This window comes from Halyomorpha halys, unplaced genomic scaffold (assembly GCF_000696795.3).
Source record: "Halyomorpha halys isolate HHAL.00 unplaced genomic scaffold, Hhal_1.1 Scaffold268.1, whole genome shotgun sequence".
Lineage (NCBI taxonomy): Eukaryota > Metazoa > Arthropoda > Insecta > Hemiptera > Pentatomidae > Halyomorpha > Halyomorpha halys.
The window spans coordinates 102,180-114,308 of record NW_027112076.1 but is presented as its reverse complement, the minus strand read 5'-3'; the positions used below and the strand labels follow the sequence as shown (position 1 = coordinate 114,308).

General features: G+C 29.6%; 2 protein-coding genes across 4 annotated transcripts in view; one reads left to right on the top strand and one right to left on the bottom strand.

Annotated features, from left to right (window-relative positions):
• The window catches only part of LOC106680568 (rotatin), a gene marked incomplete at its 3' end in the record, with an annotated part of 57,621 nt that extends 52,091 nt beyond the window's left edge, over positions 1-5,530 (bottom strand). The window contains 6 exon segments of the mRNA XM_014420358.3: positions 1,596-1,721; positions 3,275-3,479; positions 3,556-3,624; positions 4,006-4,178; positions 4,815-5,002; positions 5,328-5,530. Of these exon segments, the coding sequence (XP_014275844.3) occupies positions 1,596-1,721; positions 3,275-3,479; positions 3,556-3,624; positions 4,006-4,178; positions 4,815-5,002; positions 5,328-5,361 (795 nt within the window).
• Positions 5,531-8,524: 2,994 nt separating this feature from the next.
• Positions 8,525-12,129, top strand: part of LOC106680564 (coiled-coil domain-containing protein 50) — a 13,387-nt gene continuing 9,782 nt past the window's right edge. The window contains exons 1-3 of one of the 3 annotated variants that reach the window (XM_067050040.1): positions 8,525-8,694; positions 9,840-9,902; positions 10,224-10,299. In XM_067050040.1, the coding sequence (XP_066906141.1) occupies positions 8,640-8,694; positions 9,840-9,902; positions 10,224-10,299 (194 nt within the window). In that variant the 5' untranslated portion in view covers positions 8,525-8,639. Of the gene's footprint in view, positions 8,695-9,653; positions 9,722-9,839; positions 9,903-10,181; positions 10,300-12,129 lie in introns of those variants that run through there. The other 2 variants (XM_014420350.3, XM_067050041.1) reach the window with 2 other exon arrangements.

Here is a 12,129-nt window from a genome sequence, read left to right as displayed (position 1 = left end):
TAGGGGACATATGTCCCAGAATAAAGTTATTTTTCATTCATTCATTCATAACATTTTATTCTCTTTAGAAGTCTAACGTTTCGGCCAATTCAGCCATCCTCAGGGACAATCTATTACAAAATAGCTTTTATTACATCTTTGATCCTCAACAATTCAAAATAATTAACAATATTATTTATAATTTATCTAACCCTAATGAAATTTTAGAACTAAATAATTTAAAAACACAACTTTATTAAGGCTTGACCTGAGTGGAGGGAAGGTTACAAGCATTGTTGTGATTTAATTTTAACAAATAAGTGACTGTGATAAAGAATTTTAATTTTTGTTTTAATATGAAAATTGACTAATTAGGTAATCAGACATAATGTAGGATATGCTTAGTAACAAAATATATATGTTTACCTAATGTTTTAATGTTTCATAGAGAAATTGATGAATTAACCTGGGCAGAATAGCCTGCATGAAGTTGTGTTTTTAAATTATTTAGTTCTAAAATTGTTGAGGATCATATATGTAATAAACGCTGTTTTGTAATAGATTGTCCCTGATGATGGCCGAATTGGCCAAAACGTCGGACTTGTAAAGAGAATAAAATGTTTTGAGACTATAATGGATAAGATTTAAATTTATTTATTTAAACAACACTAACCAATCTCAAGATTATAAATAAAATAATAATAATAAACAAACATGGTAATATGGTGTATAACAAGTTTATAAATACTAACAGAAGATAAAATATAATATTATAGAGGTAAGAATATTATAAAATAAATGATAAAAAGATTAAAAAATAAACAGTGTTGAAGTAAATAACAAAATAAATATAATGTAAGGTGTGGAAGAAAATGTAATGATGAGTAATGGAATTAACATAATAAAATATGTAAGTAATGTTAAAAATAATGAAACAATTTAAATCAACAAAATGAAATATAATAAAGAAAATGACAATATATGTTACAGTGAATAAAGGATGCACAGTACTATAGACGAGTCAAAACAATAAGCTAAAATAAATATAGAATGTCCAGAAAAGTGAATAAGAAGGGATAAGAGAGAAGAGATATAGAGATTGGGGGGGGGGAAGAAGAAATATTAAACAAGACAGAAAGACATACTTGCTTAGGCAGAGATTCCATCTAAAGCGAGTAGGTACTACTTGTTCGGTAAAAAGCAGGCATAAACATAGATTAAACAAAACGGAAATTGCATAACTAACTGTGTAAGACTGTTTAGATAAAATAAATAAAGAAGAAGGAAAGAAATTAAAGTTTTATAGTGTACAATTACAAAATAACTAATGAGAAATAAATAAATATGAGAACGAAAGGTTAGAAAACTGTAGAAATATATAATAGAGCTAAATAAATGAGTGATGAAGATGAGAAAATAAAAATAAAAATAAAATAACAAAGGACGAAATAATTATACTTAATTTATTGTTATATATATTTTTAAGTTTGTTTATTATTATTTTCTTGCATTATTTTGTTTTTCAGCCCCGATGAAGGCCATCTTCTCCTCATATCAATCTATGGTTAACTATTAACACAACTTTAAAACATGCATGAAGTCAGAGCTGAGCTTACATAATGCTGAGCTGACGGATCCGCATAGAATTTGAACTGCCTATGCAACGAGTTGGTGAACTCCTGAAAGCATTTGATGATTGAGGGGGTCTCTCCATTAGTTTGAGTGTAAAGCTCAAACAGAGCCTGTAAAAAAGTACAATTATCCAATCAGAAAAATCCATATTATATAGATACTTAAATATTGCAAGATTAGCTACAAGATTTCTATAATTAGATTCTTTCAGAATTATTAAGCAATCAATATAAATAATTAAAAATGAATCATTAGCATAAAATAAAGAAAATAATCATGCTCTTGGATTCATAAAGGTTATTCTCCCAGAACGTAACATTTTCAATGCTAAAATTTCACTAAGTAAAATGTTGCTGATTCGGCAGTTTTTTCACCAAAATTATTTCTTATGTGTACACTTACTCTTAGTCATAAAATTTCATTCAAAGAAGTTATTCATTTTTTTAAGGAATGGCTCCAAAACCATTCCTACTACTCATGTGTGATAAGCCTTAGCTTCGCTAAAAGTGTCATAAAGGCAGCTTATGGCTAAAAAGCCAAAAGGCACTGGCTTAATAAAAGACAGCAACAATCTAATCTGTTCCTAGATGAACCCCGTAAAGGCCGAAGCGAGGAACTGCTTTGGCTGAACAGGTCTCAGGATAATTAAAGGGATCTACAGAGGTCACTGTAGACTAAATAAACATATGTTTAATCTCAAGCTTACAGAGTCACCCTTGTGCAGATTCTGCAATATTGAGGATGAGACGGCATACCACATTATATGTAGGTGAGACCGATTTGAGGTTCATACTGTTTGTGGAGGATCCCAAGCGGTGTGAGCACATCAATCACTCAAGCTTGCTAAGATTCTTAGAATCTTCAAACTTTAAGCTTTTGCTTTAATAAGCTCACAATAATGTTGGGGTGTTAATCGCAACAATAGGCTTTATTGACTAAAGTGCTTTATGCTACAATAAAAAAAAAATTATTTTTTAAAATTTGTTTTATGGCTCAAGTCCTCTACAGAGGGCCTTTACAACCCTAGAGTGGAAATGACAAGATTCATTTTTCAGGGCTGTCGTAAGATAAATATTAACTGACCCAACTGGGATTTGAACCCACAACCTTCTGAAACAAGGGCTCTGGGATTCTTGTCCCAGGCTGCTCGATCCTTATTATTTGAACAATAAATTAATGACAGAATGGAATGTCATCATTTTCTTGAAAAACAGTTTTATTTTTAGAACAATCTATTTTCCTTTCTCTCAAATCCGTTAAAATTATACCGGTATTGAAACAATCCAAAACCGAAAAAGATAATTATTCTAAGCCTTCTTGCTCTCCCAAGTCTAGCACGTTTTGATGATACAATGGAGAGTATGAGAATCATTATCATTAATAGACAATAGATAAATTCAAAATATGAAAAGATTTAGTAGTTAAAGGAAAAGATTAATATTTTGATGTTTTTAAGGTTTTAATAACAACAGTTAAATTTTAATTTCATTCACTTGTGTATGAAATATATAGTTAAAATGAGTATTGACATCTTAAATAATAAAGAAATTGCTATTTTGAAAGTAAAAAGATTAATTTTATCTCAAATGAAAGTTACGGGATATGCATATCAGATTTTTATTACATATCGTAGAGTAAAGATAACTGACCAATAAATACTTACATTAAGAATTGTGGTATCATGGAGGAAAACTTGAGGTGGGAAGTCATGAAGGAGAACTGTCGAAAAGAAATTGGCAGCCTGGATAGATTGTGAAGTATCGTTGAGTAGATTACCGACTGAAGCTAGCACACGCTTATCTGACTCATCAAGTAGAGGAACACACCAAAATATTTCTTGATAATCCCAAAAACTAGCTGATGAATTCCTGTTTTGTTTATTCAATCAATATTAAAAAAAAAAGCCATTATAAAAATTTTACAGCTATGTTTTTAGAAAATTACCTTGTTGATGAGGAGGAATACAATGAAACTACTGAAGAAGGAGTTGTTTCTTCTTTTCCTGTCAAAGAACTACAAGAATACCATTTTGTTATGAGAGTAATAATATTTATTAATTCCAAAGAGATTTTTTATACACAATAGGATTAAAAAACAAAAATTAGAACAAAGCATTCTATTTTTGTCAAGTTTATTCCACAGTGGGACAGGTGGGTCTGAAGATTACCCTTAGAGATATTCATTTGTCATATACTTTGGTATTCTGAAATAAGTTAATTCTCTTATGTTTTATTTATTTTTTTACGTTATAAAAAGAATTTCCATATAAATAAATGTATAAGTACAATAATCAAAGCGTTATATTGAATGTATAATATGATACAAAAAGTAGACAAATAATATTAATAAGAGTCAGACAGATCCACCATCCTGTTGTGTGTTAATACTACTCACTTAAAAGAACCAAAACTTTCAGTGACTTCTTTACTGTCGATTGAAGCATCGTTCATTTCCTTGACACATCTTTTAATTTCAATTAGTTCATTTCTGAACTCATTTCCAACACAATCTGTAAGTTCCTTAAGTCCAGGATCAGCAACCTCAAGACAAAATGCACCATCCTTGTCCTAATGAAGATGAAAATAAATTTCATAAATATGCATAATACAGATGGAATAGGGTGAAATTTATAGTATCACACATACGATACTGATGGGAATGAAAAAGAATAAGTTAAATCATTAGACCCATTGATATCTATAAAAAACATTCCCAGCTATGGAAGAGTTAAAAAAACCATCAGATTTATTCGGTATACATGGTATTTGGTATACATACATAATACACACAGAAAACTTCACAAGATACCTTATTTTCAATATATAAAATATATACAATAAAATATATACACAATAAAATAAGATACTTATGTATTAAACCTGCAGAATTCTATGTTTTGGTGGAGTTAATACCTAATCATTACTATATATTTTACTGCTTTGATTGGTTCTCAGCTATAACTTTTAGCTTGCTATGCTCACTCCACAGGTATGAAAAAACTCCCAAAGAATACTTCTTACAGAGAGCTGGGCCTGAATTTGCATGTAAATGACTCAGTTTAAGTTATAACCCAAGATAGGAGAAATAGTTTGGCAGGTCTAATAAGTGCTTAAGATAATCAATAGCTATTATGTGATACCTATAGTCTAAATAATAGAAACTAAAACAAATCAATTCTGTGATAACTTAATTAAAAAAATTACCTTTACAAGGGCAAGAATCAAATTTAATACATCTTCTTTGCAAGGCACAGTGGGAAATTTAAACCAATTGATCAGATTAACAAATATATCTTTAGTTTTAACTAAATCCTTCACACTAATGATTCCCAAATCGAGTTTTGAAAGTAAAGTAGTTAAAGCTCCAACTCTTATATCTTCAAGTTCATGGCCTGTGAGAAATTAATACAGAATTGACATAACATACAGATGAAAGGATATACAAATTAAGAAACAATATAGATGAACCAGAAAACTTCTAGAATACATTAATTATTAAACAGCAATATTTCAAGTATTATCCATTACATAGAAGTCCTCTTAAATATCCTCCTTATAAAATAATAGTAAATATTGGTTTCCAAAAAGATAAAGTTCAATAACTCAATTCATGTTCATCAGTATAATCAATCAACTTAAATCTTATAAGTATAATTTATAATAAGTAGTATAATTCTTTTATTAATTGATATCAACAAACATAACTGTCAACCATACCTAATTTACTAATAGGTAATGAAACATCATCCATAACTGAAATTTATAGGCATAATATTTTAGAAAATTAACGTCATGCGAAATCCAACTAATCATTTATTGTAAAACAAAAAACTTCTTTATAAATCGACATTTTGATATTATTATTCTAACCCTTATATAAAAATTCAAAACAACGAAATGTCAAATGACCCGGGAAAAAGGTGTTTGCAAATGCCAGAATTTTGATCAAAGTCGTCACTACACTAACAACCATAGATTTAAAATTATGAAAATATTTACAGACTCTTATCTATCAGAAAATATTTTTAATTATCTATTATTTCAGTAATAACCATATTTGTACTGAAAATTAAATTTTTTAGATTAGTTCCTAGCGAACGACCTTACTATCACCTCACTAGCGGTTTCTAGCGCCTTTTGCGTTAACTAACCTAAATTATCGCGCCTCTTTTTGAATTAGGTTCTGTCTTCTGTTCTAGTGATAATACAGATTAATAATAATTAATTATTAATGAGATATACAGGCTTTTAGTCATTATAAATTTAAAGGTTTCTTTTATATTATAAGATTGAAGGAATTTTTAACTTTATTTAAAGTTCTAATCAGACGTTTATGTTTCAGCTTCTAGAGTCTAATTACTTTTTGTATTACAGAGGTAATTGTAAGCACTGTTTCTGCGCAGTTATAATTAAATATTCATGATTGTAATAAATTAATACTATCCATTGTAATAAGTTAGTGATCTGCATGATTAGAAGTCAGCTAATGAGGGAAAGTTTTAACTGAAAGGTCGAGATTCGTCTGGAGAAAGCTAGGGAATAGATTCCCCAGATATAGGGATTCCAGTTAAGGATGAGAAACTGTACCATTGCGAAAAATCATAGTGAGACATAAATAACATTTTCGGTCATATATTGTAGCTATAACAAATTTTCTGCTAAATATGTACTTCAACTTTATCTCTGTTAGATTGGAGAATGGTAAATATTTTCTTTGTTAGCACAAATTTATGTATTTTTTAAAAATAACTACAGCGAATCGTAAATGAACCAAGCGTGAATAAAATATATGAAACTGAGTTAAAAAAAAAAAAAAAAAGTTTGCTAATTTATATTTCTATAAAGCTTTACTTTAGGAATAAATGGCTATAAACCCAAAATATAGGGTACCTTTTTGAAAAATCTTTCATACGATGGTGAGAGATCGTAAAAGAAAAACTCTGGATTGTTTAAATCGTCTATAATTCTCATGAATTCCTGTGTTATTCAGGGTTCTGAATTCAATGAAATTCATTTTTTTTTTTTTTTTAAATATTGATAATGTTTACGAATATAAAAGTATAAATCTTAATATTACCATCATTAAAATAATGTTGTTCTCTTATTAAAATGTTGTCAACTTATTTTAGTTAGACTATTCAAGAAGTCCTCTGACTTCATATGTCTCAATACCTTCCGCCTTCCTTCTACTCCAATACCATTTCATCCTCCTATACTGTTCCTCCCTTGAGTCCATTTTCTTCCTCGCCTCTCCTTCTTTCATACAAGAACCCCAACCTCTTTTAGTTCATTCCCAAAATGCTCTCTATCCAAGCAGTCTTCATCCGTTATTTTTAGTTTGCTCCTCTTGCGTTATTCTGGGTCTGTGCATCCTCCACAGAATTTTCCTCTCAATCTTTAGGACCCCATCCAGGCTCGGAAGACCGACTGTTTCTATAACATACAGTATCACTTACCTTACTTCTATACTTTAGAGTCTTATTTTTGCATTGAATGACAAATTTTTCTTGTTGTAGACGTTTCTGGTGGTGAAGTCCAGTCTTTCCATTTTGGCTAATCTTTCTTCTATGAATGCTCTATCCGAACCGTTGCCACAGATTATCTCTCCTTAGTATTTAAATTTTTTTGTTACTTTCACCTGCCCATAATCTGTGTTCAAGACCTTGCTAGAGCTGGCATCCATCGTCATAATTTTCGTCTTTTTATACGAGATCTGTAGCCTGTAGTCTTCATAGAAAGCTGTATATTTGGGCCGCCAGTAGCTCAGTGGTTAAGACATAGTCCTATCAATTTGATTGATGTCTATTGGCGGTGCTGGTTCGAATCCGGCCTGGGGTGTTGACTTTTTTTCATTGATGGCGGTCCATGATTAGGCAGTATAGGACTCCAACGGGAGTCTTGGCCGAAAAAAAATTCTCGGCTATTTCTTTCAGGGAGTTTACCTGTTTTATAGGTCCCTCCTATTTGTTCCTATTACTGCACCTGCCTCGTTCTTATGCCAGAAAATTCTCATGATTTTCTTAAGCGCTACATTAATTAAACAGTATAAAGGCCATCGCCCTGCCTCAGCCCCGTGTTTGTTTGGAATGGTTTATTTATTAGTCCCTGGAATTTTATTTTTGAATTGGTATTTGTCAGAGTCAGTTTTATCAGGCTTATTGCTTTTTGCCTCAGAATTTCGAGTAATATTTTCCTGTCAATTGAATCATAGGCCTTTTTGAAGTCTATAAAGGAGAGGTAGTGATTTTTCAGGGGTAATATCTTATGATCAATTTGAGGCTAACTATTTGCTCCTGGCAATAATATAAAAATAAATTATAATCGTGAGGTGTAGATAGTTGACCGTAGATTAATTATTGGAGAAGTTTGTCGGGGGGGGGGGTGCGTTCAGCAAAGAACAACATAAATTAACAAAACCATATTTATTAATTGGAGAAGTTTGTTGGGGGGTGCGGTCAGCAAAGAACAACATAAATAAATATGGTTTCGTTTATTTATGTTGTTCTTTGCTGACCGGACCCCCCGACAAACTTCTCCAATCATTAATCTACGGTCAACTATCTACACCTCATTAAAAAACCCATATTTATTTATTTTATGCCGACGTTTCAACCTGAGTTTCAGGTCTTCATCAGGGCCATAGAAAAAAAGAGATAACAACAACATTTAGAGAAATATAAAATTGAAAAGGAATAGTATACAAACAAATTTGGAATTATACAAAATATTGAATTGAATCATAAATGATGAAAAATTTATAACTGATAAGTTATATGTTTTTCCATTCGCTCTGTATTCAATACTAGAGCGTTCATGTATGTTATGATTTGAAAACTATTAAAGAAAGTAGAAAGACGAGATAATTCGAGTAAAAGTGCAGCGAGGGGAAGCAGTCGGTCGGATTCGGTCTAATTGCTCGTGTGAACTCGGTTCCTTGCTCCGATTTCTATTCAAGACGCCATTTTTCGTCGATTCAACTGGTGATGTGCTGTTTTTGAGGGATTCTCTGGTTTGTTGGAATCTATTCCAATGAGTCGGGGAAGAACCAGCGACACCCTTCCTCGACCTGGTCGAGTCAACCAAGGTATAAATCATATCGAATCTTATTTAATGTTTTTCATTAATAACATGCTTGTTTTCCCCCCAACGCAAGAGAAAATTATCGCGTTGTATTCGTTAGCTCTTCTAGCTCCATTACCATTTAACTTACTTCTGTTATTTCTTTTTATTAGTTAATATAAATTAATTCCTAAATGAAATTTGATGAATCATGCAAGCCTTAACGCATTGGTTCAGTTAATTGATGGGAAGCATTTTTTTTTTTTTAATTATTTCTTTGTTCTTCAAGGTCATTTTCCATGGTGTGTTTGTGTTAATTTCATCCATAGTATCAGTTTTCTATTATACTGAATTCAATTGAATATTGAATACTTTTAATTTAATCCAATGGTATATTTTAATTGTAATGTTCAAGCATTTTATATTTCTATTGTTCTAAAAGTTTTATGAATATACCGTTAGTATTATTATTGGACTTAACTCAAATGCTTGCAATTGATCTTATTATAATTTAAATTTAGTAAATGTTTAAAAATTTAACTTTTTAGTCTGATGTATACTATTTTTAATTTGATATCTTATTAGTGAGAGAGATAATTGTCTCATTATTCTAGCCATTTTGATCTATTAATCCTTTTTAAATTGCTAGTTATTCAGAATACCATTATTTAAAACTAGGTCGCCTGATGTGCTTGCATTTAATATAAATTTCTGAAAATACCATGATATCTGTTCTTATTTAATCAATTTTCATTTAAAATTTTTGTATCTTGTACTAGCATTGTTTAACTGAACAACATTGCATAAAATTTCTTGTCTGTATAATATTAATTGAAAAAACAATAAGGAAATATGTTTCTTGTATCTGTTCTTAATTTAATAATCTCTGAAAGAATTGTTAAGTTGTTTTTAATACTGAATTGAGGTTCCTTTTTAAATTTAAATATACTTGTTTTTAATTTTTTTTTTTTTATTTACAACTCATGCAGGCTTACCCCCGCCCATCTTTTATTGGTGACTCATGATATTGTAGTTTTTTCATAACCTAGGTGGTTAGTAAAACATTTTTGTATATTATGGTTAGAGACATATAATTTGGTCTTAATTAAATCACAATAGACCATGTATAATTTTGTCTCGCACATATAATTACTGTTGTTTTTTTTATAGTTTGTAAGGAATGGCTGGTGCTAGAAGATGGTGCTCTTGCTTACCAGTTACAACAAGAAGAAGGTTAGTTTTGACTATTTTATATTTATATTAACACCCGATATAGGAACATATTCTTTCTTATAACTGAAAACTTTTAAAGAACAATGAGGAAAAAATATTTTCATATTGTTTAATTATATAATCATTAATCATATTTGTATTCTTGCATTGCTCTGCTTTTCTGGAAATGTTTCCGTAAGTCATAGCTTATGAATTACACATAATAGTTGTATTTATCTTCATTACCTTCATTATATTTATTTTACAAAATAAATATTTACGTATTTAATTTTTATTTAGTCTCAAAACATTTATCTGGCAACAAAATACGGAATGCTATAGTCAGAGAAGACTTTCCTCATGCGTTGATGGCACAACGTGAAGCTGAAGAAGAAGCACATAGGCTAGCTTCAATGGCGTAAGTAAATTACCATAATAATATTTTTACGATCAGTACATTTTTTTTTTCAAAGCTTTTTGGTATCTTGTTTTTTATAAGTAGTTGTGAATACTTTAGTTTTTATGATTCGTTATGAACTGCCAGACAATGTAGTTAGTTATCATAAATAAGTTAATGCTGTTTTTGTTTGGTAACGTTCTTCAAAATTTTTAAATTTAAATTATAAAATTTTTTATTCATTATATTATTAATGATTCACTTTAATAAACAATAGAAGAGTCAGAAATTAACTGTAAATTTATTTACATCATGGTCCTAGAAAAAATATTACAAATAAATTAAAAAAAAAAATAAGATAAGACTGATGTAATGAAAGAAAAAAATTGACTATTCAGGAAATGCAAAGGAAGAAACAAATTATTTATGCTTTTTAATTATTTAATAAATAATATTAAAATTTCATATCATCATATATATTTATATTAATATTTATTATATTTAATATTGTACCATGTAATGTTAACTAATTTTATTTAATAAACCAGTTAATAAAATTTTTCTTCATTGACTGAAATAATGGGTCTTCTTATCTAATGTAGTTTTTTAAACATAACCTGTTTGAAGAAATATGTGAATCTTTTCCATTAGTCATAAAGTTATGGGTTCTGGTCGAAATAAACTAAAATGGTTTATTTGTAAACCTAAAACAGTAGTAGTACCTTTAACAACAATTTGCCTGGGAAGTGAAACCATTAATAAGAAACTATTCATTTGACATTTTCTCTGTTTTTCTTAACTAAACACTGTTTTACTTAATAAATAACAAAGATTAATTATTAAAAAATAATAATGAGTAAATGGTTGATAATGGATTTTATCTATATGAGGAGATGATTTGGGGTGCGGTCAGTAAAGAACAGAAATAATTAAAAACTTATTTATTAGTGCCAATGTTTCGGCCATAATTTTAAGCCTTCGTCAGGGCTATGAAAAAAACAAAACAAGGTAACCATAATGAATACGAGGAATTACACAATGATTGGAAAGTAACTAACATTATAGATATATAAATAGTGTTGAAAGACATGTATAGCCCAAGTATTACAAGAAGATAAAGGCTTCATGAGAAAAGTAACAATAAAATTATAAGGATAGAACGAACAAATAATTAAAGACAATTAATTAGATTAGACTGGAATTACAAATAGATCAGAAAATAGGAGAGTACCAAGGGGGCTTTAGAAAAGAAAGGCCCTGTCAGGAGCAAATTCTAAGCTTTAAACTGCTCGTAAAATACTACACTGCCAGAAGGAGAAATCTTTACATTTTCTTTGTTGACTTTAAAAAAGGCCTATGATTACGTGGATAGGGAAATTCTCTTGGAAATTCTGAAAGAGTACGGAGTAGACCAGAAAACCATAAATCTGATAAAACTGACTGTGACAGATATAAAATCAAAAGTGAAATTTCTGGGTCTTACAAGCCTGGATAAAATTATGAAGGAATTCTAGAAAAAAATTAACTCAAGAGCCATAGGGAACAAAAACAATCATATAAAAGTCAGTTTTTTGGCATTTCTCAACGATCTCGCACTGTTGGCAGAATCAGAGGAAGAGGCTATTAGTCAAATAAATAACCTACAAAAAATAGCAGAAAAATCAGGCCTGCAAATATCTTATGAAAAAACAGATCTCACGACTACTGAAGTAAATTTCAAGAAAAAAAAACAGTAAACACTGAATATGGAAAAATACCAATGACATTTAAAATCTAGTTAATAAATATACTGTAATAATTTTAAAAAATATTAAAAATAAAATAAAAAGAATTTGAATCGTTTTTTAACTT